Below are 27,097 nucleotides of genomic sequence, written 5' to 3' on the forward strand. Positions count from 1 at the left end.
TCCAAAATATGAGTGCCTCCTCTTTACCAACTTCACAGTGTGGGGTGAAGCTGCCAGAGTGGAGTGGTGCTCATCAGAGGGAGAGATGCTATTGAATTCACAGGCTGCAGAGGAACAGGACCTCCGTGGTCCCAAACTCAGCAGCACACCCAGCAGAAGTGCATGAAGCCGCCTCCACCACTGTGCTCACACCTGGAGTATTCCTTGTGCACCCTGACAGGGCAGGAGGGTGGCCTGGGAGAGACAACCTCTCGCTGAGATCTGCTTAATTTCAGTTGAATTTCTACCTGCTGTTTGTGCTTGTCAGTGTGGATTTTACTCCATTTTAAAAGACACCCTGCATGAGAGTAAAGGGGATTCTGAAGCAGAAAAAGCCTAAGGTGGACAAGTCAAGAGGCAGAAGAGTGGTGGAACCTGATGACAGCAAACTAGCAGGGCACCAACATGTGCTCAGGGGGTGACGGGACAAGACAAGGAGGCTCCAACAGTGGCCTGCACCAGGTATGGGAGTTGCACGGGAAGATTAAGAGCTCATCCAAATGTTTCTGTGTTTGCTCTTGTTTTAATGATACTGGCAATTGAACATGGGGTGCTTTATCACTGAGCTACAACCCTAACCCTTTTTATTTTGAGACAGGGTCTTGCTAAGGTGTCTGGGCTGGTTGTCCAACATACAGTACCACTGCCTGAGGTCTTAGTCCCTGAGCAGCTGGGATTCCAGGCATTCGCCAGAGACTGGTTCCTTATCCTATTTGTGACGGATGTATGCAGCTCTTCTCTTGGTAGATGGCCAAAGCTCCCCTGTGCCTATTTCCAAACTTCCACTGGCACTAGTAGAGCTGTTGGTGACCCAGAGTCCTTTGGGTTCTGTCTGGCCTGGCCCAAGGGGTGTGAGATGAATACAACAGTGGCACATCTGGACACCTACGGGAGGTCAGGAGCCTCTTTACCATAAACTGATCCAGGAGAGGAAGAAGCTAACACAGAGGCACATGAGGGGCTGCAGGGCACAGAGGTCTGCTGCCTGCCCAGGGCTTGGGGTGACAGTGGCTCAGCTGCAATGGCAGCTGACACCTGCTAGGAGGAAGCACCCTACCTGGGGCCTTGGGTAGAGCACATGTTGCCTCAGCTGTGCTCCAGGAACTTGGGGCTCCTTCCTGCTTGGCCGTCCTCACAGCCTTCTCTGCATTCTGCTCATCTACATGGCTGTGCTCACCTTGTAGCGGGTAGTGGGGTGGGGGTGCCAAGGCAAAGTCTAGCTTGTCCTTCAGATCCGCCTCATTCTCCTCTTGCCATTGCAGACCGATTTTCTCCCAGAGGCTGGTGGCCAACTGCCTGTGGCACAGCAAAAAGTGCACGAGTCAGGGTGTAGTCCTATGGAGGAGCTTGCTGAACGGGGTCAGATCAGTGGACACAGTGGGCAAGGGTAGGAAGGCTCCCCTCTCCCCAAGGTCCTGATGGACTTCTGACTGTGTATTAATGGTACCAAGAGGTGACAGATTTCTATCCATGGCCCAAACATAATATAAAAGATGCAATAATGGCTGTGCAAAAACCACAGAGCCCATCTGTATACCTCAGGAGCTCATGATATCAAACAAGGGGACAGAGCAGGTCTCTAAAAACAGGAGATTCTGAAGTGAAGAGAAACAACCATTGTTGTACAAGACAATTCTGGAAAACCCAGAAGCAAAGGAGATTCCTGCTACTACAGGAAGACACACCACCCCAGGGGCAGACTCCAGCCTGTTTTGCTTAGCAGGCACACTCACCTGATTTCAGGTATCTCGTCATTGAAGCTACTCAGCAACAAAGGGATGAGCTTGTGGAAAAAAGAGTAGCGGTCCCGCAGGTTCAGGAGCCAGCCCCCTACCACAGAGGTCACTGCCTGCCGGACCTACATGCAAAGAAAAAAGAGGCTTCACTCTGGGTGAAAAAATGCCAAGAGTTAACTGCTGTGAAAGCTGAGTCCTGCCTCCTGGATGTCCCCTGCTACCCCTGAAACAAAGGCATGCTCTGTGTCCTGGGCCAGGTGCCTCCTTCAGCAGCTGAGAGGAAGTGCTGCTGAGTCCTGTTGCTGTGTGTGTCCTGGGCTGTCTGGCCTGATCTGTAGTACCCTCACCCAGTCATGTCTGCAGAGCCTCCTGCATGGGGCTCTTGGGCCTGGCTGGGCGCTGTCTTGCCCTGGGAGTTTACACAGGCTGTGGTCAACCACCACACATAGAAACCTCTGGCTCCCCAGCCCGAGGGACTGCTGGGGAAGCCACTAGTGCCCCCCAGGGTTGCTGCTGGCTCTCTGAGGTCACACACAGGCCTGCCCTGGTTTACCTACCACAGGAGAAGAAGACAGCTACCAGCTGCCAGGCCATGGCACCATAATTTATTGGGAGAGGGAAGTAGCTGAGGCTGGGAAAGGGCCAGGCACAGAGGTGGCTCAGCTCTGGACTCGGATGCTTTCAGAGTCATCCTACTCCAAGATAGGGGCCAACCATGGTGCCAGTCAGTCACCGGCTTGGGCTGTGGGCAGCAGGAAGGGATGTTCGCCCAGACATTCAGGCTGACATGGCTCCACCTGGATGTGAGCCATCAGCAGTGACACTCAGCAGTGCACAGGGAAAAGTGGCTGTGGGCCTCAACAGTGTCTGATGCTTGTGCATTTGCACTAGGGGTGCTGCTCAGCCCTGGCTGCAGCAAGGCACACAGATGGGTCATGCCCAGGCCCTGCAGTTGCTGGTCTGGGACCTGGGGCCAGTGCCCTGAGCTCTCTGAACCTCATTTTCATCTGGGGAGAAATGAGAAAGAACAGGTTGTCACTCAGTCCCAGCAAGAACTAAACACATTAGGGAGAGGGGAGCACCTGGCACCTGACACACAGCAGGGCTCAGCAGCCCTCATTCCCTCCCCTACTTGTGGGGCACAGAGTAGGTGGCCAGGTGGGCACAGCCCTGGGAAGTCAGGAAGGGCACATGGGAACTCTACCACCTCTGCAGGTTTTTGTGAGTCTTAACAATTTAAAAATTAATATTATTATTATTACTGTTAACTAACATGACAAAATTATTAACCAAAAATGACACAAAGATTTGAGAAAAAAAGACAATCTCCCAACCATCTAGAAATGCACATGACAGCAACTAGCAGCTCCATCATGGAGCCCTCCTCCCTCACCCCTCACACTTGACACCATGAGGGCTGTTGCTGATGAATAAGGGTGACTCCGAGTTTAATAGAGCTGGAAGGTGCCAACTTATGGTCATGTGTATTGTGAAACTACTTGAGATAAGGGACAAACTTAAGGCTCAGTGAATGCCACATGCTGCCAATAGAAAAAAAACGATAAGTCATAGGGTCTGCCCTGAGAAACCAAACTGCACCCTACTCAGTGCCCACACAAAAGAACAGGAGGTCCTGCAGAGGGGACAGGCACACTTGCAGGGTCTGAGCACTCTCAAGAGCTCTTTAATGATCACCTGCCCAGTTCTGGTGTCTGGGTCTCCCACAGACTGGGCTTCTTCTGTAGAAAGGAGACCTCATGCATCATCTCTCATGAACCAGGGCCGTGAAGAGAGTGGGTCTGGGGCTTCTCTTTCCCATCAGCCTCTGGTTAGCCTAAGAAGCCTACACAGTCTAGCTGGCACAAGACAAAATGAATTGATTGAGAGTTACTTGGTCACAGGTCAGGTTTGTGGGTCACAGGGTCACTGGGCTGGAGAATGTCACACTTGATACCATCATTACAATCAAATGGGCACAGAGTATACCCAACCCCCCACAGGAAGGGCAGGAAGGGTCAGGAAGGGAGTGTGGTCATCAGTGTGGTTCCTTTGTGGACAGTGAACACAACTGCTACCACCCCACTCTATTCTTCCTGCTAACCAACTGTCAGCTGTGCTGCCCCTGCTGGTGGCAGGAAGGACAGACACAAGGTCATGTTCTCTGGCCACACCCCCTAGAGCTTTCACAAGCCACATATATTGGAAACAGTCAGTCTCCACACAGGCCACACAAGATAACTCAACACTCACTAGTCTTTGAAAAGTAACCAAAGTGCCCCAGCCTGTCTTGTAATGGTTATAGTTCCCTCAAGGTCATCTTGCCAGCTCAAACACCTGAGGTAGAACAAGAGCAGATGTCTGACAACCATTTGGTGACAAAAAGGACCTCCCTGCAGGGAGCAGCCCTACCCAGTCACCAGCACGAGGGCAACTTAAAATCACAGGTCCCAGTCACTTCACTGGGTTCATATGCTACCTAGTGACCTGAGCTGGAAGCTAGTTACGCGAATACCCTATTCTCACTTTCTCACTGTCCTTGGGATCCCAAGAGAACAGAGCTCCAGGGGAAAGACTCAGGGAGCCAGACACCCACATTCTGGCCCTGCTCCACCACTTCACCAGCATGCTATCTGAGCTGCTTCCTCAGGGACGAGACAGAGACCTCTTCACTGAAGCCACAGATTAAAGTTATTTCCAGGCCCTCACGATGTGGTTCAGTGACTGAAAGTTCAGCCAGCAGGTTGTAGGTCAGCAGTTGCTGGAAAGTTTTCTGGAAGGCAGGGGGAACTGGGACCTTCTGCACAGAGTATGGGTGTTCCAATGCAGCCCTGGTTGTTGAGCAAGTTGCTCAAAGTAAGCTCAAGGACAAGGGACACAGATCTGACATATGAGTCAGAAGGCAGCACTGGACTTCACACGTCTCTGGAAAGAACTCCACAGGCATCCCCACCAGCAGACCCCAGACCAGTGAGTGTGTAAGCTGGCAGGTGATCAGAAAGTGACATTCAGAATACCACAGCAACCAGCCTGGACATTGTAAGGAGCAAATTAAATCCTATCAGGAAGAAATAAGAAAATAAATAGACTAATATTGGGGAGCACATTTTAGGAGATATTAAATCCAAAGAAGAATTGTGGACTGAAGTTTTGGAAGAGCCTATCACCAAAGAAAACACACTGCTGCCTTTCAAGACTCTAGCAGGACAGTAATCAACTGGTGACATCTTCATTATCTGGCCCACGTCACCCAGCAACCTGCAGGGCAGGGCTACATTAACTCCATCACAGGGGGATACCCTATTTCCACCTGCATAAAGGCAAGCCCTCTATGATACCAGAGTCGGGCAAGCTTAACACCCATGTCTTGGATCAAAAGAATGTAATGGCAGCCATTTTAAAGACAGCTATTACAAAGTAAGTAACATATGCATAGCTACTGACACATGGTTACATGATTTGTAGATAGCTGTCCATAGTTCTTCCTATTTATAGAAGCTAATGACACAGTTGTACTATTTACAGAGAGTTCTGGACAGATCTAGAATTTACAGACAGTCATGGATACATAGTTACACTGTTTATAAATAGCTATGAAGGTAAAGAATTAACAGATAGTTATTGATACAGGTGTTTTATTTACAGAGAGCTCCAATACATAATTATTCCACTATTTTGAGGAATGACTTCACCTGTAACACACAGAAATGTTCGCTGCTGGCTATGTTCTACCACAAACTTAAGGAGGTGAGAGCAGATGCTGTTTTCACTGAGACTGTGCTGTGCAGCCCAGGTCTTGGATTATTGATGTGCTGACCCAGCACCCTTACCCTGTCTTCTTCCGATCTGCCATGTGTGGACCCCAGTTGGTGTACACCATTAGATTCAGCCTCAGCTGGCTCAACAAGACTAATGGGACAAGCTAAGGTTCCTGGAGGAAGAAGGCAGAGGACTCCTGTCTCTGCATATAGCTCCCACTGGTAGCCACGCTGCACCTGGACGGGGCAGCCTAGAATAAAGCCCAGAGTGGAGGCCAAGCAGATACTGCATTAAACCAACTCTGCCCTACTGGTGGACCCCAGTGACCACCTCCATGCCATTTTCCTCCAGGAAACCCTCATCCTGCTGAGACTCGCCTTCCAGCCATAGCCCTAAACTGGAGCCAACACAATCCCTTCCTCTAGTTCCCCTGCTCTTCAGGATGGAAGCAGAAGGAAACAGCACTCCTGGCTTCCACAGCCCCTTTCCTTTCCTTTTTTCCACAAAACTGGACCAGGCCCTTGGCTCATTCAGTCTGCTTATGCACACAGGTTAACTGAGCAAAAACTTGTACCTTATGTCATAAGAGTTGAAGGATATAGTGTGCAAATTCCTAGGAATATTGCAGGGGGAAAGGTGAATTTATGTTAAGTAAAAAACCTGAAGATAAGCACATGAAAAGATGCTTAACATACTAACCATTAGGGAAATGTAAATCACACACCCACTAGGATGGCAATAATAATAATAAAATAAAAATAAACATTGGTGAGAATGTGGAGAAAGTGGAACCCTCATGCACTGTGGAAATGAACAACAGCACAGCTGCTGTGGGAAACTTTGGAGATCCTGAGAAACCTAACCATGGGGTCATGGGGTCATCCTGTGTCTCAGAAATTCCACTCCTGGGTATTATCCAAAACAAGTGAAAGCAGGAACTTAAATACTTGTGCACATTTCATAACAGCATAGCTCAAAATAGCCCAATGGTGGAAACAACCCAATTGTCATCAACAGACAAAGATAATAATGTGGTCCATCTTCACATTGAAATGCTACTCAGCCTTGAAAAAGAAATGAAGCCCCAACACACGCTCCAAATATCAAAGGAATGGAGCCTTGACATACTCTATAGTATGGACGAACAGTACAAACACCATGCAAACAGAAGACAGACACTGAAGATCACATATTGTATGATTCCACTTGTAAAGAAATTCATAAAGCAGGCAGATTCATAAAGTCAGAAGGATTATATAGTTGGCCAAATTATACCGTTATATTGTGTGCACATGTATGGCTATGTAACAAATTCCATCATTATGTATAACTACAATGCATCAATAAAAAATATGAGAAAAAAAAGAAAGACAAGAAGTTGACATGATCTCCGTGGAGGTGGATATGCGAGGGTTACTGCTTAGTTATGACAGAGTTTCTGTTTGGAATGATGAAAAACTTAGAGGTGATCCTGGAATAACACTGTGAGTACAATTTAAACTAACAAACGTACTAGTACATGTTTTACAAAATTACAATTGATAATGTAACACACCAAAATGCACTGAATCCTTTAAATATATGAACTGTTTGGTGTGTGAATTATAACTCAATAAAGCTGTTTAAAAATCAAAGCTGGACATGGCGTCACATGCCTGTAAACCCAGTGTCTTGGGAGGCTGAGGCAAGAGGATCACAAGTTCAAGGCCACCCTGGGCAACTTAGTAAGACCCTGTCTCGACAAATAACATAAATAAAATAAAATAAACAAAATAAACAGAATCACTTTGTGCTATAATGGGGGCAAGATGGTGCCTGGGGAGACCTCCTTTTGAATATGACAACATATGACATGCAGGATTCCTGTGAGGATTAGCTGAGGTGGTGTGTGAACAACACATGGGAGGGGTTGGATTGTGCTAATGCACACTGGCAAACACTTTCATCCTAAGAGTAAGGACTTGCCACCTGGATACAGTTTCTCACTCAGTGGCTGAGGACACCAAGGCATGGATGCTTCTAGACACTCTGGAGGACCATGATCACTGCTCCTTCTGTCCCACCTGACCAGAACATGCACTCCTTGGCCATTTCTTCTTTGTGGTACAGAAAAACCCTTAGCCATCCTTTGCTCTGCAGCTTGTGAAATTTCTACAAGTCATGGTGGCCTCAGGTCCAACGTGCTTGTGAACCAGATGTTGCCTGCAGTAAATCCAGTGCTCTGATCTCCACCTGTCAGGCTCCTGCCTCCTTGCCTCCCACTGGGTCCTAATCCCCAATAGCATGAATTGTCCCCACACTTCTGACTACACCCTCTCCTCCCAGACCAGGCCCTCCAACCACCGTGGCTTTTCAGTGAAATTTCCTTGGTGGACCAGCACATAAAAGATGATTCTGCTAACTGAGCACACATGGTTTAGATTTTTCTTTCAAAGAGGCAATAATTGCAAAAAATAATTCCTTCCCACATCTTCTAGAATGATGAATAACATATTAACATGTTAAAACAACTTGGCTCCCCCCAGTTCCTCAGGATATGAAATAGGACCATCCTGCAAATGACGAAGGACACTTGGTGCATATGACACCTTAAAAAGTAAAAATCAAGTGAGCTAGTCAAAACTAGCAGGTCAGCATGCTAGAGGAAATAGACTGTCTCACAGAGAAATTCCTTACCTGAGGGACATCATCAAAGAGCCGCTGAGCAAAGTGAGAAAGCACGTCGTCTACAGACTTCCCGTTACCAAACTGGATCACCGTGCCTGTAGCTTCAATGACAGCCACCCGGACCTTCCAGTGCTGATGGGAGATGGTCTGCATCAGGGGGCCAATCAGGGACTCCGACTGCATGTGAAAGTGTTCTGTAGGGTGGGAGGCATCTGTCACTAGAACTTGCCCAGCATGCCGCACTCATTCACTGTGGACCACTAGCACATCAGACACCAAACACCTTCCTCCTCCCACTCAACCTAAACCCAAAATCTGACGTAAGGATCATGCATGCCACATGGCCCTACTGGCCTCACCCCATCCCTCCAGTTCCTGGAAGTCTTCTGTCTCTTAAATCTGGCTGATCCCTCCTGTTAACACACTTACAGCTTAAAAGTTCTCTCTTTCCAAACCCCAACCTGACTCAAGGGAAGGCCCTGATTAGATCTGAGCTGGAAGATTGGTGGAGAGTGGACTAAAGGGAATCAGGAGAGGAGCAGCAACCTCCACTTAGGAGCCCAACAGCCCAAACCAGAGCAAGTGGATTGGTAGTAGAAAAACGGAGACAAAGTGGATAGGCTGAGCAGTGTTTCTCCAGGTATGACTGGTAATCTCCACCAGAAGGTCACTGTTAGAGAGGCAGCCATCAATACCACCCAAGCCAGGCTTAGAATATGGGCATCAGTTGCAGATGTGGGGGTCTGGGATGAGAACCATGCTGGTAGACCTGGACAAGGGGCCACAAGGGAACTCACCAGGCATGGGTGTGGGGTTTGAGGTTGGAGGGTTCACCCAGAGTGAGTATGGGGTTGTGGGGGTACCAGCTCATCTGGTTTCAATTAGGGATCTGGTTCATGGGGAGGGGGCAAGGATCATGATGCGGGTTCATGGGGTGTGAATCAGGGAGTACGGCCAAGAGGGACTGGAGTCACGGCCTGGGTCTGAGTCGCAAGGATTCATCACCCCACGTGGGTCAGGGGGCATGTGTCTTTAGCTGTGAGGGACTGGGTTCGTGGAGCGCACTGGGGGTTAGAGGGAGGAGGCAGGGGTCGCTGGAGTCTTAAGACACAGGGTATAGGGGTCACAGAGCTTAGGTCTGAGTCAGATGTTCGAAGGGCAGGGGTCGCGAAGAGGGGTCAGGGGTCACAGAAGCTCGCCCAGCGGGAAGGGCGTCCGTCTGCGGCGATAAGGGGAACGGGTCGATTAGTGTGGGTCTGGGTCGGAGGGGCAGAGGATGCGACAACTCACCCGGCGTGGCACGCGCCAGGGCGGAGGCGCACTCGCAGCTTTCACGGCGCACCGCGGAGAAGGGGTCAAGCAGTGCGCTCCGCAGCGCGCGCACAGCGTCGTCCAGGTGGGGAGCGAGCGCGGCGCCGCCTAGGCGCACAGCCAGGCCGAGTAGCTGCACGAGCGCCAGGCGCAATTCCTCGCAGGGCTCTGGCGGTGGCCGCGCGGGTTCCGGTCGGGCCAGGCGCGCGGCAAGCGCAGGCAGCAAGCGCGGCAGGGCGTCGCAGGGCCGCGCGGCGCGGCGCAGACCCAGGTCCAGCAGGTGCACTGCTAGCGCGCGGCAACCCTCGGCCGGGTCGGCCAGGAGGCGCAGCAGGCGCGGTAGCAGCAGGCGCGCCCAAGGGCCCTGGAAAGCGGTAGGGTCGGCCCCGGGCGGCACCACCTCCTCCAGCGCGCGCTGCAGGGCCTCCAGCGCACGCCGCCGCCCCATCTTGCTGTCTGCCTCCAGCCCCGGTAGCAGGCGTCCCAACACGCGGCTCAGCTCCACCGTCTCATCCGCCTCTGTTGGCCCAGCGGCCGCCTCCACCTCCGCCGGCGCCGCCATCTTTCGCGCGTTGCCCGTCACCAAGGGAACCGGCCCTCTTACGACGGCCGCGATTCGGATTACGGCACAACTTCCGCCCGGCAAGGCCTGAGTGGCGTCAGGGGTGGGGCGGGGCGAGAGCGAGGAGGCGGGGTCGCGGGGCCGGCATGGAACCGGGTGGCTAGAGGAACCGCGCCTGGGCAGGTTCTGAACCGCCGGCGTGGACCGTGGGGGACCCTGCTCTTTACCTACCACGGTCCAGGACTCTGCTCATGCGATGCCGGCTGCGCCGCCTGCCAGGGTGCCCACGGCTCCTCGGCATGGGAGTCAGTTGCATACCGGCTGCAAGACAGCACCCGATATGAAAGTGTTCTAAGGACTGAACTTTGTTTCCACGTTGACCCTTCTCTTTGGTTGTTGACGCTGTTAACAGGTAGTCCTTGTGTTTTGTAAATATCTCTGGGAAGTCCTCCAACAGGCATCTGTTGGCCAGGCACCTTCGGAGGCACCTGTGAACTCTGATAATGCTGAGATGGAATTCCCGCCTTCCCTGTGTTCCCAACCTAGGGTACAGCAGGAGGAGCGGGACCCTGGTGGAAAGATCCCATCCATAAATTTGACTGCAGAGGTCCTAGGAGAATGAGTGCAAACAAGGTTGGTCCAGATATGTAACACTGCCTGAGGAAGTGATATCGTAAGTGAAGTGTGAAGAATAACAGTAACCAGGGGAAATGAGGTGGGGGTGGCCAGAGAGGGATGAAATTGCTTGGGCAAAGGCCGTTGGTAGGTGTCATAGACGATCCCTGTCCTTCAAATTCATATGTCAAAGTCCTCACCTCACTGCTTCAGAACATGATCTTGTTTGGAGACAAGGTCTTGGCAGATGTCATCAGATTAAGGTGAGGTCATTTTGATGGGCCTTGAACCAGTAGGACTGCTGTCCTCATGAGAAAAGGAAATTGGGGATCAACTGGCACATAAGGAGCAACCTTGTGAACATGTGCACAGTGGCTAACAAGCCAAGGAGAGAGGCCAGGAGGAACCAGCACTGTTACCACCCTGATCTGGGACTTTAGCCTCCAGAACCATGAGGAGTCAGTTGTGTTGGCTACACTTGGTAGACTGACTTTCCCCAGGAAAGGAAGAAAAGCTTCCTGTGGGGAGAAAAGAGGGGGTGTCAGCAAGGCCTTTGTCTTAAAATGGTCAGGGCTGAGGAATGTCCTGGGTAGAGCATTGGGAACCAGGTTGGCATTTTAAAAACTACCATGGCCCTGCCTGTTGCTTGGCCAGAGGATGGCAGTGAGGCCCCTTGGAAGGCTGTGGTCAAGGTGAGCAATAAGGAACATCACCCTCCTCTGGCCTCCCATCTGACTGCAACTACACACCCTGCCAGTAACTTGACAGCCAATGAGGAAAGGACTTGAGTGTTGGAAATGGGAAGATACACACTGCCAAGGGCCCAGGATTGGAGAAACAATTATGCCCCAGGGCCCTGGGTTTCCTTTTTCTCTTGTATATGTTTCTGGACTGGGTGCCATCCAGAAGGGCTAATAGCCATAGACAGGATATCTTCAAGGAAAAACCCCTGTATCTGGCCAATAGACTGAGGAAGGAGATGCCCAGTGGAGACCTAGAGGGGAGCAGCAAACCCACTCTACAATCTGCTGTCAGTGACAACTTCAAAGCCCCTTGTTCATACTAGGGTATAGTGGGTTGCCCAGATCACACAGGCAGTATCCATGAGCTTGAGACCTCCAGACCTTCTTGGCAGCACAGGGAGACTTACAACAAGAATATTCTGCTCCTTCCCACAGCAGAAGGTGGCCCAGCAGCATCAGGAGGCCTGATGAGCTGCCCTCCCACCCTGGGCCAGAGGATAAGCAGAACAGGAGAGCAATGCAAGGGCTCTGAAGGCACGTCTACAGTGGACAACAGGACACAGGCATGCCTGAACCTACATGCTCCACCCAAACTTGCTGCCTGTAAAGGTAGAGGATTTAAATAGAATCAGCAGCCTCCAAAGATAACAGCCCAAATGTCCACCATACATGTGAAAGTCACTTATACCAAGAACCTGTAAAACCAAGGTGAAAAGATAGCCAATGTGAATGCCCAGATGAGATGTTGCAATTATCTGCCAAGGATTTTAAAGTTGTCATAAAAAATGCCTTAGCTGGGCACAGTGGCATAGTTGGTATCAAAAAAACAGACAACACACCTTAACAAGCAGTTACAGGGCTATGAGTGTAGTTCAGTAATAGAGTTCTTTTATCAACAAGTCTTTTGAAGCAAGTGAAAAAATAGGAAATATCAGCAAAGAGAAGGTTTAAAAAGATCCAAATGGAATTTGAATAATATTGTTTGTTATTGGAAGGATGCAGGGGTAGAGATGATAGAGCAATAGAATTTACTCATTTTGAGTGACAGAAAATAGAGAAAAAAGTAATCAGAGTCTCAGGTCTATAGGAATAATTTGTCACCAACATCACAAGATGAGAGAGAGAGAGCTCCGAGTTAAAATGTATTAAAAGAATTAATGACTGAAACTCCCCGAATTCATTGAGACATAAACTCATAGACTAAAGAAGCTGAGTAAGCTTCAGGATAAGCCCTTCAGAAACCCACACTGAGTTGGCATGGTGGTGTGCGCCTGTAATCCCAGCAGCTCGGGAGGCTGAGGCAGAAGGATCACAAGTTCAAAGCCAGCCTCACCAACTTAGTGAGACCCTGTCTCAAAAATTAAAAGGACTGGGAATGTTGCTCAGTGGTTAAGCACTCTGGGTTTAATCCCTGGTACCAAGAAAACAAAACATAACAAACAGACCCACACTGAGACACATCATGATGAACTTCTGAAAACTAAGAACAAAAAATAATACCAGCCAGAGAGAGAGATCATCCATTGCCTGAACGACAGTGTGATAGGACTTGAGTGTCCCCAAGCCTTTATGTGTTGAAATATAAACTCCACTGTAAGGTATTGAAAAGGTGGAAACTTGCCAGGTGTTGTGGCACACACCTGTAACCCAGCTACTTGGGAGACCGAGGCAGGGGGATCACCAGTTTCAGGCCAGCCTGGATAACTTAGTGAAATTCTGTCTCAAAATAAGACGGGTTGAGGATGCACCTCAATACTTGCCTCATACGTGTGAGCCTCTGGGTTTGATTCCCTGTCTTGGGGAGTGGAGGGGTGGAAACAATCTGTGGTGTTTAGCGGGAAACCTTTGGGAGGCAATTAGGATTAGATAGGGTCATTAGGTGGAGCCCCCATGACTGAATCCTGGTGGTCTTATGGGAAGAGGGAGAGAGGTTAGAAGACACACACCTGTATGCAAACACATGGGCTTCCTGTCTCACCGAGAAGCCCTGTGTTACCTCAGGACTCTGCCCTCAAGAAGGTAGTCACTGAATGCCGCCCCTCTACCTTGAACCTCCAGAACCGGGAGCCAAAATAAACCTTTATAATTGGCTCAATCTGTGATACTGGACTCCTGGAAAGAGAGACAGCCTCATACCCCATCTTTACCTCATGAGTTTTTAATCATATTCCGTAATTCAAGCAGAAATTAACACTGATGTAGTGCTTGGTGTACATGAGAAAAGGTTTACAAGGATAATGTTTAAAAGCAAGAAGGGTAAAGTTTCCACACTGTCCTTGGAGTAGTAAAACACTGATACCGGTAGACTGATCCAGAGCAATACTGAGAACACTAAGCATGGTCATTTACTCAAAAACGTCATAAAGTGGGATTCTGAAAATGTTCAAATATCCCGCAGTAAAGCATGAGAGGTAGAACAAACACAAAAGAGTAACAAAAGGGCAGACCTCAACCTTCATATGCCAATAGTTTAAATGTGCATGTCCTAAGCACACCAACTGGAAGGGACTGGCACAGTGGATAAAATTCACGACCAGAATGTATCATCTATTCTGCTGAAACCTCCTTCGGACGTGAAACATGACTGATTGAAGAATGTAGAAGATGCTGGATATGCTAATACCGACCAAAGTGACTTCAGAGCAAAGGACACTTCTAAGGGAAGAAGGACTTTGCCTTGTTGATGAAAGGATCAACACAATAGGAAGCCACACCCATCCCAAATGTGTGTACCAAACAATAGGTCCTCAAAATACAGCGAACTCTGGTGGAATTGACAGGAGGAATCAAATCTGAAATAGCTAAAGACTTAAATTCAAAACTCAGCAATTGCTAGGACTACTGGGTAAACAGCACAGTAACCAGGGGGGTCCACTGACCTCCGCAGAGCATTCCTTCTGCTGTGGTTTGGATCTGGAGCGTCCCCCAGAGGCCCTGTGTTGGAGGCCTAGGCCCCAGGGTGCACTGTTGATGGTGGTAGAGACTTTAATAGGTGGGGCCTAGTGGGAGATCTTCCAGTCCTGGGGGCATGCCCTCCCGGGGGACTGTGGGGCCCAGGTCCCTTCCTCTTCCTCTCTTTTTCTTCTTCCACATCCTGTACGTCAAAACAAACCTTAGCAAATTTAAAAGAGTTAAGTCATGCTCTTTGACAATAATGGAACCAAATTTAGAATCAGTAACGAGATGCCAGCCCTGCCCCCTTGCAGGCCTCCAAGGGAGCTTGTGGGTGACCTCTGAGGTGGTCCCCATAGGTCGATAATTGGAAAAAAAAAAAAAAAAAATCCAGCAGAATGACAACAGGAAAATCTTCACACTGAGGAAATTAGACAACACAGTTCTACTCCTAGATAAAAAGTGAAGTCTTGAACATGGAAAAAAATAAATACACAGCAAAGAAGAGCAAAACCCCAAGGGTCTGTTAAATAGAATAATAAAATTGACAAACCTCTCTCCAGACTATCAAGGAAAAAAAAAAAACCACAACTGAGCACAAAATAAACCTAAGGAGTTTAAAGGGTGGTCACTATAGTCCCTAAATATTTTAAAAAGATAATAAAAGAATAATGTAAGCCAATCTATGCCCCGCAAAAGTATATGAAACAGGGAAATCATAGGAAAGCACAATTTACTAAAGTATAAAAGGAAATAGAAAACAGAGGTGTCCAACACTTTTAGAGATCAGGTTTCTAGTTGAAAACCTCTCAGTGAAGGCCACAGGCCCAGATGGCATTGCTGACAAATCCTTCAAGCATAATTTTAATAAGGAAATAACTCTGATCTTAACATCTTTCCAAGAATAGAGATAGGAATATGTCCCAGCTCATTTCATGAGGCAAGTATCACAACCTTGATTCCAAAGGGTGACAAGGACATTCTGTAAAAGGAATATTATATGTCAACTTTTATTGAACACAGATGCAAAGATCCTAAACAAAACATTAACAAAATAAATATAGAGATGGTGGATTTTTAAAAAGATAATAAAGTCAAATCGAGTTTATTTCAGGAAGGCAAGTTGACTTACCCCAAATTAATATAATTTACTTCATTTAAAAATGGAGAAAATAGGCCAGGCATGGTGGCACATGCATATCCAGCTACTGGGGAGGCTGAGGGAGGAGGATTACAAGTTTAAGGTTAGCCTCACAGCAACTTAGACTCTATCTTAAAAAGGACTAGTGATGTAGCTCAGTGGTAGATCACCCCTGGGCTCAATCTGCAGTACAAAAAAAAAAGCATTTGATAAAATATGACCCTCATTTTATTAAGTGTTTTCTTAGTGCATTATAGTTATACATAATAGTGGGGTTCATTTTGACCTAATCATACATGCATGGAATATAATTTGCTTCATTTCAGTCCCTAGTGCTGCTTCTTTTCCTCTCCTCTTCCTTTGCCCTACTTCCCTTCCTCTGGTGGTCTTCCTTCACTTAATTATTTTTTACTTATTGTTTTTTAATTGGTTCTTTATAGATATATGTGGAATTCTCTCTGGTTTATTCATATATGTACATAGTATAATTTGGTCAAATTCATTTCACATTTCCTCCCTTTTCCTGTCACTTTCCTCCCTGTCAATCCCATTCCTCTACTCCACTGATCTCCCCTCTATTTTCATGAGATCTGCCCCTGATTTTTCCTCTTATTTTACTCTAGCTTCCACATATAAGAGAAAACATTTGACCCTTAACTTTCTGAATCTGTCTTATTTCACTTAGCATGATATTCTTCAGTTCTCTCCATTTACTGGCAAATGCCGTAATTTCCTTCTTCTTTATGACTGGTTATACATTCCCCATTGTGTATGTATACTGCATTTTCTTTATCCATTCTTCTGTTGATGGGCGCCTGGGCTGGTTCCATAACTGGGCTGTTGTGAATTGCATTCCTAATAAACATTGATGTGATTGTGGCCGAATCACCATAGTATGCTGATTTTAGTTTTTTTGGATAAATACCAAGAAGTGGGATAGCTGGGTACATGTTAATTCCATTCTTAGTCTTGAGGAACCTCCATATTACTCTTCAAAGTGACTATATCCAGGGGCTGGGGATATAGCTCAGTTGGTAGAGTACTTACCTCACAAACACCTGGATTCAATCCCCAGCACCACAAAAAACAAAACCAAAAACAAAGTGATTGTATCCATTGACAACCTATGCGTGCACCTTTTCTCCCACATCCTCACCAGCATTTATTATTATTTGTATTATTGATGGCTTCCATTCTAATTGGAGTGAGATGAAATCTCAACCTCGTTCTGATTTGCATTTCCCTGATTGCTAGGAATGTTGAACATTTTTTTTTCATGTATTTGTTGACCATTTCTGTTTGTTCTTTTTAGAAATGCCTTTTTAGTTCTTTTGCCCATTTATTGGTTGGATCATTTAGTTGTTCGTTTGTGTGTGTGTGTGTGTGTGTGTTTGAGTTCTTCATGTATTCTGGATGTCAATGCCCTATTGGAGGAGTAACTGGCAAAGATTTTCTCCCATTCTGTAGGCTCTCTCTTCCCACTCTTGTTTCCTTTGCTGTGCAGAAACAAACTTTTTAATATTTGATGCCATTCCTCTTATTGATTCTTGGTTTTATTTCTTGAGTTTTATGAGTCTTGTTATGGAAGTCAGTTCCTGCACCAAGATGGAGTGTTGACCCTATGTTTTCTTCTAACAACTGATAAGTTTCTGGTCTAATTCCTAGGTCTTCGATCCATTCGGATTTGACTTTTGTCCAGGGTGAAAGTTAGGGATTTAGTTTCATTCTTCTACATAGAGCTATTCAGTTCTGCCTCATCATTTGTTAAAAAGGCTATCTTTTCTCCAACATATGTTTTTGGCATCTTTGTTGAGTATCAGATGACTATCTGTGTAGGTTTGTCTCTGTGTGACTCTGATTTATATAAAACTTAGCATATTAGGAATAGAAAGGAACATCTTTAAGTTAAATTTATAAAATCCCACAATAAGTATATTAAATTAAGGTAGATAGTTTCCAAAACAGTCAGCAACAGATCTTCCTATCACCATGTGCACCATCTGCCCTTGTGGTCTGGGCTGGGCTCATGGTGCCCAGCTGCTTCCAGTCCTCACTTTTAAGAGAACTGGCAACCATTTCACCCATCAGAATGGCTCTTACAAAAAATCAAGTTCAGCCAAACTGGTGTTGCACACCTGTAATCCCAGTGACCTCGGAGACCGGGGCATGAGAATTGCAAGTTCAAGGCCAGCCTTGGCAACTTAGCGAGACCCTATCTAAAATAAAAAATAGAGGACTGGGAATGCAACTCAGTGATAGAGCACTGCTGGATGCAATCCCCAGTTCTCACACACACACACACACACACACACACACACAACCAAGGGATAAAGAGTGTTGGTGAGGGTGTGGAGAGTTCTCTCACGCTGTTGGTGGGAAGGTTGAATGCTGCAGGCACTGTGGGAGACAGCTTGGTGGTGCCCAAATAATGAAACATAAGATTGGTCATTAACTCCACTTCTGGGACTTTGCAACTGGGACTCAAGGCAAAAGCTGCAGGCCCATGTTCTCAGCAGCATTTTCATGGCAGTTAAGATGAAAGTCCCAGGGCTGGGGAGATAGCTCAGCTGGTAGAGTGCTTACCTTGCAAGCACAAGGCCCTGAGTTCGATCCCCAGTACCGCAAAAAAAAAAAAAAAAAAAAAAAAAAAGATGAAAGTCCCAACATCCATGTGCAGTGAAGGAAATATGGCCAGTCCACACAGGGGCCACCATGCAGCCCTAAAGGGGACACAATGCAACCCTAACAGGGATGTTCTGATGTAGGCACCACCTGGTTAACCTTGAGGACAAGTGAAATAACCCAGGTGGATGACATCCTCAGTGCAGCCACTCACAACAGGTGGCCGGTGACGATGCAGTGTCCTGGGCTTGGCTTTCTCCTGGGAATCCTTGTTGCCAAGTCTGTTCCAGTGTGGAAGAAGTCAGCCCACCAAGGAGGGGCACAAGGCCAAGGAAGGAAAGAGGAAACGGCTCTTCCCGAGGTGGCTCCTAGCTATGGCCTTGCTGGAAAAGAGGAAATTTGTTCTAACTCTGAATCAAATTTGGAGTTTTAATTATTTCATAGTAGTGGACACTTACGATGGCTGAGTTGAAACTGGGTTTATATCTTGACAACTATGGAATTCTTTAATCATCTCCATTTGTTCCAAAATGTTTAAATTTATATCTGTCTAACTCCCTTCAGGGTATATATTCTAAGGAGCTACAAAAAGGCAAGGAAAATGGGACTCCGAAGTCTCTTCCAGGAGTCTCATCTGTCCAAGATCTTAGTTACATGACTTGGTTAAAGTGAGTCATTTAAACCAAATTTAGTAAATTTGGTTTAAATTTAGTAAATAACTAAATTTAGTAAATAACTCTTGTTTCATTCATTATTTCACCCGACAAATATTTATCTGGCACGTGACATTCCCAGGCATTCTGTTAGGCACTGAAGAGAATTATGAGCCAAAGCAGATGTAGTTCCTCATCTTCATGGAGCTAAAGGTCCAGCTGGGGGTTGGTTGATGGGCTGATCTGATGATAACACACAGACATGCAGTGATCAACTGCCAGGTAGGTGCAGGATGCCCGAGGATGGAAGTGGAAGGATGGAAGCTTCTGAGTGGAAGCTCTGGAAGTGGTACCTGGGAGTGGGAGGTCCTTAGCCAAGAAAAGAGAGGGAAGCCCCTTGTCCTATTAGGGGCCATGCCCTGCTAGGGAGAGAGGAAGCCAGGGGGAGGTGGACAAGTCCTTTTGAGAAGATTGTGAGGAAAGGCTTGAGGAACCCTAGGGCAGAGGAGCAAGGGAGACAAACCCAGAGACTGGCTCACCCACCAGGTCAGGAGATGATGCTCCCACATGGCGTGGGAGATGTGGGCAGGTTCAAGAGTTGTTTTGTGGCTAACGTTGACAGAAGCTGGCCACAGATTTGAGGCTGAGAGGCAGGGAAAGGTTCAGCAGGGCTTCCAGGTTTCTGGCTTGGATTCCTAGGCAGATGGAGGTATCCTCCACAAGGCAGAGAACTCTGGCAGACAACCAGGTTTGCAGGGAGAGCACATGTCTGGTTTTGGGCATAATGATCTTGAAATAGGTTCCACTTATGCAACACTACTTAGCAAATCACCCCCAAACGATGGGCTTCAAACAGTGACTTCTGTTAGTTTGCAGATTCTGTGGATCAGCATGTTGACAGGGTGCAGCAAAGAAAGTTTGTCTTCTCCCCATGGTGGAGGGTGACTGCACAATGGACAGCTGTGGACTGTCACTGGCCTCAGCCCCTTGACATGTGGCTGATCTGGGCTTTCTCACAGCATGTGTCTGGATCTAAAGGCGAACGTCTCAAGGGGAGGAAAAAGCTTGCAGGAGCAGGGTCACCTTTGTGTCCAGTGTCAGAAGGCACGCAGCGTACACCATTGTCCTCACAGGTCTCCAGCTGGCTTTCTGCTTCGGGCACATGGCCGTAGGGTGTGCAACGGGTCATTTTGTGGATGCATCCTTTGGTTAGTGTCTGACATGTACATTTCCTCATCCCAGAGGCCACCTCTGTCATTGGTTGCTGCACTAAACTTCCAGAGATGTTCTAACACCTGACTAAACATACTGATATGTAATTTCCCTCTGTAATAGTAGCAAAGTGTGTGCAAAGTTTTATACCATGCTTTGTTTTCACTTAAGAATATACCTTGGAGCTGGGCGTTGTGGCACATGACTATAATCCCAGCAGCTCGGGAGTCTCAGACAGGACCATGAATTCAAAGCCAGCCTCAGCAAAAGTGAGGTGCTGAGCAACTGAGACCCTGTTTCTAAATAAAATATAAAGTAGGGCTGGGAATGTGGCTCAGTGATCAAGTGCTCCTGAGTTCAATCCCAGGTAACCCCCACCACCAAAAAAAAAAGAATACATCTTGGAAGCTGGATGCTGTGGTGCATGTGGCACAGGCCTGTAATCCCAGGGGCTCTGGAGGCTGAGGCAGGAGGATTGCAAGTTCAAAGCCAGCCTCAGCAACTTAGTGAGGTCCTAAGCAACTTAGCAAGACACAGTTTCTCAAAATAAAAAATAAAAAAGGGCTGGGGATGTGACTCAGTGTTTAAGCACTCCTGGGTTCAATGCCTGATACCAAAAAAAATACACCTTAGGGATGAGTTCATGCAGAGCTGTCATCCTTTTTAACAGCTGCATAATATCCCTACCTTAGCTCTCCATTCCTCTAAAGAAACATTGTGACACAGTACATCATTGAATACCCTTTTGATCCTATGGCTGATGGGAGCTGTGATTGCTGCCCAGCATTGTGAAAGAGTATTATACTGCACAGTGTGGTAAAATGTAGACAAGTTAAAATTCAAAGTAGAGTTTCTACTGAATTCATATTACTTTCACATTATCAAGTTGAAAATTCATTAAAGGGAACCACAGTGAGTCAGGGACCATCTGTAATTATCGTCTGGTCACCACTGTGTCTGTTGGGGTGTATGTGATTATCATCCAGTCAATGGGTTCTCAAGTCTCAAACCTCTCCTTCCCTCAGTCCCTCATATTATCCACCTTGATTTGAGCATTCAGTGGCCTCTCCCCAGGAAAGTTCTCAGCCCAATAAGTGTCAGCCATTATAGTTTTGCAGCATCTCTGTCCTCTTGCTCAGAGAGCTTATGTGCATTGAGCTCAGGGGTGGAACTGGGATACACGTCCTGGACATTTGCCTACTGGGCCTGTCTTGAAGCACCAGCTCTGCAGCTTCTCCAGAACCCAAAGGACTCCGTCTTTTTTTTTGCACCTAGGAAAATATTTTTTTTCCTTACCATGCAGAGTGAATAAAGAATAAGACAAACATCTTCCATGTGTGCTTTTTTTTTTCCATGTGTGCTTTTAATATAGCAAGGGAGAGAGAAATTAACCCAGCAGCCTTTCAGGTAATTTAGTAGCTCCTGTGAGAGAGCTTGGTTGTCCCTCAGGGTTCCCTGCTTCACCTGGTAGTGCCAGGTGCCTTGGGGAATTTCCTTACAGAAGGAGCAGCTGAACCTTGGAGGATAAGGAGAAACTGGCACAATTGGGGGGTGGTTGGGCTTTGAGAACCTGGCTTTGAGGTGGGACTTTGCAGGGCTTGGTCACTGTGAACACATTTTGTCACTTGATGAATCCTATAGTCAGGTCTAGGGTTGAAGTAAGAGCCCACAGAGCTGGGAAATATGAAGATAATAGTGTGAAGCACATAGTGTAGATACTCCATTGTGTGGGTGTGTGTGGGGGGACATTCCTGGTTATGCATAATTAAGTTACTGGGACGTTTGAAGGGTAATGAAATCACCAGCTGCATGTTTTTAGTAAAAGGATATAGCTATTTGGATTCCCTAAAAAAGCCAGAATTTGTCACTGTTCAGCAGGGTGGTAACCTACTGTGAATGGTTCACATGGTTTGATGAGCCAGCTCTGTGAGGGACATTCTTATCTTTGTCAATTAAAGGCACTGGTCACCAGTCACTCAGCTCCCCTACTTAAATTGGACTCACCAAGCCCCCTCCCTTTGTAATGTCTTGGACCATTTAATGGGTTGTGCACATCAGGTCTGGGGATAGATTCACTTGGATGGTCTCACTTGCAACCAACAAAGTAAAAAGCCACTGAATTTGGCAATAAAGTTATTCACATGATGGGGGGGCAGATGTGAGAAGAGCTTTGGGATGGTTTTTAGTGTGGTTCTGGTTGGACTTCTGTCTTTGCTTCTGTGAGCTGCTTTCATCTTTGGGGATCCACCAGACAGTGAGAATCTTGAAAACATCTGGCCTTGCTTCAGGCACAGCAGAGGGCAGCAGGAGCCTCGGGTTATGAAGGCTGGGACATTGCTACAACAGAAGTCTGGCAAGGGAGTCTGGGCGGGGCTTGGAGGGTGGGGACTTGAGTGACCTGGAAATGTCCCAAGTGAGAGACTGGAGGGAAGCTCCCTTCATAGTGGTGTGAGGAGATGGGCTCAGGAGAAGCCACAACCTAACAAGGTCAAGGGACCAGGTTGTTAATGGGCCAGGGACAACATGGTCCAAGGAGGCTCTGCTGGGACTAAGGCTCATGCGGGGGTACCTCAACATTGTAGGGCTGTCCTTTGAGGTCAGCAAGAGAGAGTCCCCCACACACCCCTCTCAGGGAACAATACATGAGAAGGTGCCTACAGTGGGGAATCCCATAAGAGAAAAAGCCAGCCCTAGAGCACTGCCTGTGCCCAAGCCAGACCTCCATCATTGCCAGGTGAAAACTGCTCTTTCTCATTCTTTTTGCCAGACTACACTGGAGGAACCAGAAGGAACTGGATCAAGGGGGTGGGGGGCATGGGTAGCAAGACAGAAGGCAGGTGACTCCACTGCAGCAATTCCAAGTCCCAGCTGAGCTGGGCAAGGATTTGAGTTGGTTGTGCAAGTTTTGATAGAGATGAGATGGGGACTTGCATTCTGAAAAAGACCCTATTCTAACATCTGTGCCCATGGCAAGTGTGTCTCCCTGTAATGTGAACAGGATGTGGGGGACACACTGGAGGGCAAAGGCTGGGGAGGTGGAGCTTCCTGTTTGACCCCCTGACCGTGGCCTGTTCAGTTCAACTTTGCACTAGCAGGAAGAGGCTGGGCCAGGGTCAGTCCTGCTGGGAAGTATGGGCAAGCCTGGTGACCCTGCAGAGGGCCTGTGGCCAGGTGATGGGGCAACAGGTGATATGAGACAGGTGAGTGTTGACCAATGAGTGTGGACAGGTGAGTGAGAAAACAGACTGGGTAATACAGGTGAATGAGGACAGGTGGGTGAAGATGGAGAGTAGCTATCCTCAAGACCTGCGCTCCAGACCCTTCCTCCGGGTGCTTAGACCACTCCCAGGAAAGAGAGAAGTTTCTTCCCCGACTCTGGCAGATGGGGCAAAACATAATATTGGGCAATAGAAAATTAAGGTCAATTCTTTTTCCTGCAGGCCAGGTTTGTGGATTAGGAAGTCACTGAGCATGACCCCTCCCCCGCGGGGTGATAGCAGCTCAGACAGCATGGTGGGGGTGCCCTGGCCATTACCTGCAACCGCTGTGCTGCAGCCGGCTGCAGGGTCTGAGTACAGGGGAAGAGTGGGCGTGGGCCGCACTGGGGGCGGTCCTGGCCGTGCTACCCGGGTCCTGTGGGTCTGTGTGTCCAGGCTTGTGGTGCGTCCCTTGCCAGCCCAGGGAAGGGGTACTGGGATGGGGAGGGGGCAGGGAGGCCCAACCCGCCAAGGGTAAGGGGGGATCGCGGATCTGTGGGGAGACAGACACCCGCGACATGCCAGGGTGCAGCCGGCGGCGCGCGGCGGGGGCGGGCGGAGGGCGGTGCCGCTGCAGTGCGGGGACCCGCTCGCCGCGTCCTCGCGTCCCCGCGCCCCGCGTCCCCGCGCAGCCGCCTCCGGCCTCAGGCGTCGCGCATCCAGGTACGCAGGCTGGGGTGGGGTCTGCGTCTGGACCCGGACTGTCCCGACTGGGCCTTCGCCAGGGCTGGGAAGCCCACCGGGAAACGCAGGCATTTGGGGACCCACTGGCCGCGGTGCCCCCCCCGAGGAGTGAGTGAGAAGCCCGAGGTGGAACTAGGCCCGCGCCCCGGCTCCGGCCCGGGCGCCACATCACAGTCAGGGTGGGGGAGGGTGTCTTGCTTTCTTCCTCTTTTGGGGTTCAGGGCGCCGTATCATGGTCTGGGGATCCCTGCCTTCTCTTGGGTTCCGGGGCTCCCTATCATCGTCTGGGGGTGTCTCTCCTTGCGTTCTCTGTTGGGGCCCGAGGCATCCCATCATGGACTAGGGGTCCTCGACTACGTCCTCTCTTGGGGTGTGGGGAGCCCCGTCTTCATCCGCGGGGGTGTCTCAACCAGCGCAGAGGTCAGGACAAGCGCGAAAGATGGGGGCGCCTTTTTGGTGGCCTGAAAACACCAGGGTTTGGCCCGTGGACCCAGTCCTGGAGGGTGGCGGGTCGACCTGGCTATTGGGACTTAACCCTGCGCAGGGCGCACACAAGCGCGTTCTGGCGCCTTTGGCCAGAGGCTGCTATTGTTCTCTAGGTTCCATCCCTCAGTGAGGCCCCCAGCTGGGGCTTCCGCTGTTTCCTTTTTCCCTTTCTTTTCCAGCCTACCCCACCCTTTGATTCCCGATGACCTCTCCCCTATCCTACCCCCACAGTCTCTTTGAGGACCCCACCAACTGGGACCCCACGTGGTGACAACATTTTACATTTCACACAGGTGTCCTTAAAAACAGGGAGAGTGAATGAAAGTGAGACCTTATTAACCCCTGGCCTGGACACTCAGCACCAGGCATCCTACATCATCTACCTTAGATTTCTCAGAGAGAGAAATCTAAGAGAGAACTTAGATCACCCACAAGTTCTATTTGAACCTTTTCCATCCCCACAAAATCTGTTCTGAGTAAGGCCTTTGTGGCTGTTAATATATTAAGCAAATCATCAAGCCCTGAAAAATGAAAGATCTTTGACAAATGCAAAATAAATGACTTTTTCTGTGTTATGCTCTTTATTGGATCTACCCGCCAACAATAAATCTTATGTACCGTGTGCACGTTTGTGAAGCACAGCAGTGCAGCCCAGGGCTCCTCCAGCTTCTCTAACATCCATGTGGTTTTGCATTTTCCTCAGCCGGAAGAAGAAGACACCTTGACCATGGCCTCTCCATCCTCTTTCCACTTGGAGGAGGAGGACAGTCTGAAGGGGTGTGAGCTGTATGTTCAGAAACACAGCATCCAGCAGGTGCTTAAAGACTGCATCGTGCACCTCTGCATCTCCAAGCCTGATCGCCCCATGAAGTTCCTCCGGGAGCACTTCGAGAAGCTAGAGAAGGTCAGTGAGTTCCACCCCTGGGTGTCCCTTTGCGGGTGTCCTGAGGTTCAGGGGTCATAAGCCCCTGTTTTCCTGCCGTTCTCAAGAGAAGGGGTGGATGTCAGAAGAAGTTCGTCCTGAGGATCGTTCTGCAAGATGGAAAGTGAAGCCTATTTGGGTCTGGCCCTAGCTTGTTTGGTCTCAGGTTCATCCTTGGGCATTGTTTCCTGGCTAGAGTTCCCCCCTTTCTACTTCCAGAGGGTTCAGGACTCCCTTGGAAGGTGATCCATGTTCTTAGGTACCATGGAGCTCCCTGGCTGTTTTCAGCTTGGGGAATGGAGGTGGGACCAGGTCTGGTTATAGATTGGCACTTTGGATAAAAGAAAGTAGCTCCGATTGCCCTCATGAAGCCCGGCAAGTGGGATCAGGATTCACATCAGCCTGTACCACTGAGACTTGACAGTCATGGATAGTAACACACTTGAGACATGGGAGAAGCACATACCTGCTCAGCCCTTCTTTTTTATTTTTTGTGCTGTGAGGTAGTGAACCCAGAGCCTCATGCAAGTACTCTACCATGGAGCCACACCCCCTCTTAAGACTGGGTCTTGCTAAGTTAACTAGTCTGGCCTTGAACTTGGGGTCCTCCTGCCTCCTCCTCCAAATTTATCTGAGATTACAAGTATGTGCCACCATACTTGGCTTCAGCTCTTCTGAGTGACCCTTATAACTCATTCCTCAATGAATGAAACCCCCTCACCCCTCCCTGGCCCGCTTCTGAACTCTTCCTGTGGAAGGGCTGGCTGGGCAGGGGAGATCGGATGTGAGACCCCATGGCTTCATCTTGCTTCCTTTCCTGTGGTTGCTTCTTCTAGTTCTCATCCCCCCCTTCTCACCCAGACTGACTCTGGGTGTCATGTGAGATTTCCTCTACTTGATCTTTTGTCACAATTTAACTGTCCCTTGTCTCAGTCACTCATGGGGACCGAATGGAAATGTGGGTAGCCCCAGTTCAGGCTAAGATCTGCTTTTAGGCAGCAGTGAGCTCCCAGGTGCTCATCCATTTTGACACTCTTAACAGGGGCCTCCTGTGATCACATAGCCCTAACCCAAAGGAATGAATTTGTTTATTCCCTTTAAGACAATCCATCCAAAATTTATTTATTATTTGGTGCTAGGGATCAAACCCAGGGCCTCCTACATGCTAGGCAAGTGCTGTATCATTGAGCTACACCCCATCAAAATATTTCAGCCAGGCACAGTGGCGCATGCCTGTAATCCCAACAGCTTGGGAGTCTGAGACAGGAGGATTGCAAGTTCAAAGGCAGCCTCAGCAAAAGCAAGGTGCTAATCAACTCAGTGAGACCCTGTCTCTAAATAACATACAAAATAGAGCTGGGGGTGTGGCTTAATGGTTGAGTGCCCCTGAGTTCAATCCCCAATACCCCTCCTGCAAATATATATATGTTAAAGCAATGCAGCCTATTAAAGAAAATTTGAGACATTCAGGAGCAGAAATAAAATCTTCTGCAGTTCCCCCGCTCCTTCCCCCTCAAGCACTGTGCTTTTTAAAATCACAGTGTTTTTAGTCATGCATAGTCATGTTGCAAATGTACTTGTATATTTTGCATTTTTCCATTTGTCATCTGCTCTTCACAGACCTCATTTTCAATGTCTGCGTGATGTTCTGTTGAAGAGATAAAGGTTTTCAACCTTGCCCTCATGATTGGCAATTGAATTGTTTTCAGGATTCTTTTTAAGTACTGAAAGTTATGCCACACTGACATTTTCACCCATAGATTTTTTTTCCTCCCTCTAGTGTTTGTTTAGGATGGCCT

General features: G+C 48.4%; 2 protein-coding genes across 6 annotated transcripts in view; one reads left to right on the forward strand and one right to left on the reverse strand.

The window, feature by feature from the left end:
* The window catches only part of Dnaaf5 (dynein axonemal assembly factor 5), a 48,465-nt gene extending 38,384 nt beyond the window's left edge, over positions 1–10,081 (reverse strand). The window contains exons 1-4 of the mRNA XM_047533591.1: positions 9,489–10,081; positions 8,208–8,392; positions 1,773–1,897; positions 1,217–1,335 (exon numbers count right to left, since the gene is read on the reverse strand). Of these exons, the coding sequence (XP_047389547.1) occupies positions 1,217–1,335; positions 1,773–1,897; positions 8,208–8,392; positions 9,489–10,071 (1,012 nt within the window). The 5' untranslated portion in view covers positions 10,072–10,081. The remainder of the gene's footprint in view (positions 1–1,216; positions 1,336–1,772; positions 1,898–8,207; positions 8,393–9,488) is intronic.
* Positions 10,082–10,227: 146 nt separating this feature from the next.
* The window catches only part of Prkar1b (protein kinase cAMP-dependent type I regulatory subunit beta), a 137,150-nt gene continuing 120,280 nt past the window's right edge, over positions 10,228–27,097 (forward strand). The window contains exons 1-3 of one of the 5 annotated variants that reach the window (XM_047533592.1): positions 10,228–10,483; positions 10,618–10,704; positions 25,080–25,280. In XM_047533592.1, the coding sequence (XP_047389548.1) occupies positions 10,690–10,704; positions 25,080–25,280 (216 nt within the window). In that variant the 5' untranslated portion in view covers positions 10,228–10,483; positions 10,618–10,689. Of the gene's footprint in view, positions 10,484–10,604; positions 10,705–10,725; positions 10,745–23,766; positions 23,999–25,079; positions 25,281–27,097 lie in introns of those variants that run through there. The other 4 variants (XM_047533593.1, XM_047533596.1, XM_047533594.1 and 1 more) reach the window with 4 other exon arrangements.

Source organism: Sciurus carolinensis, chromosome 18 (genome assembly GCF_902686445.1).
Source record: "Sciurus carolinensis chromosome 18, mSciCar1.2, whole genome shotgun sequence".
In the NCBI taxonomy this organism is placed as follows: Eukaryota; Metazoa; Chordata; class Mammalia; order Rodentia; family Sciuridae; genus Sciurus; species Sciurus carolinensis.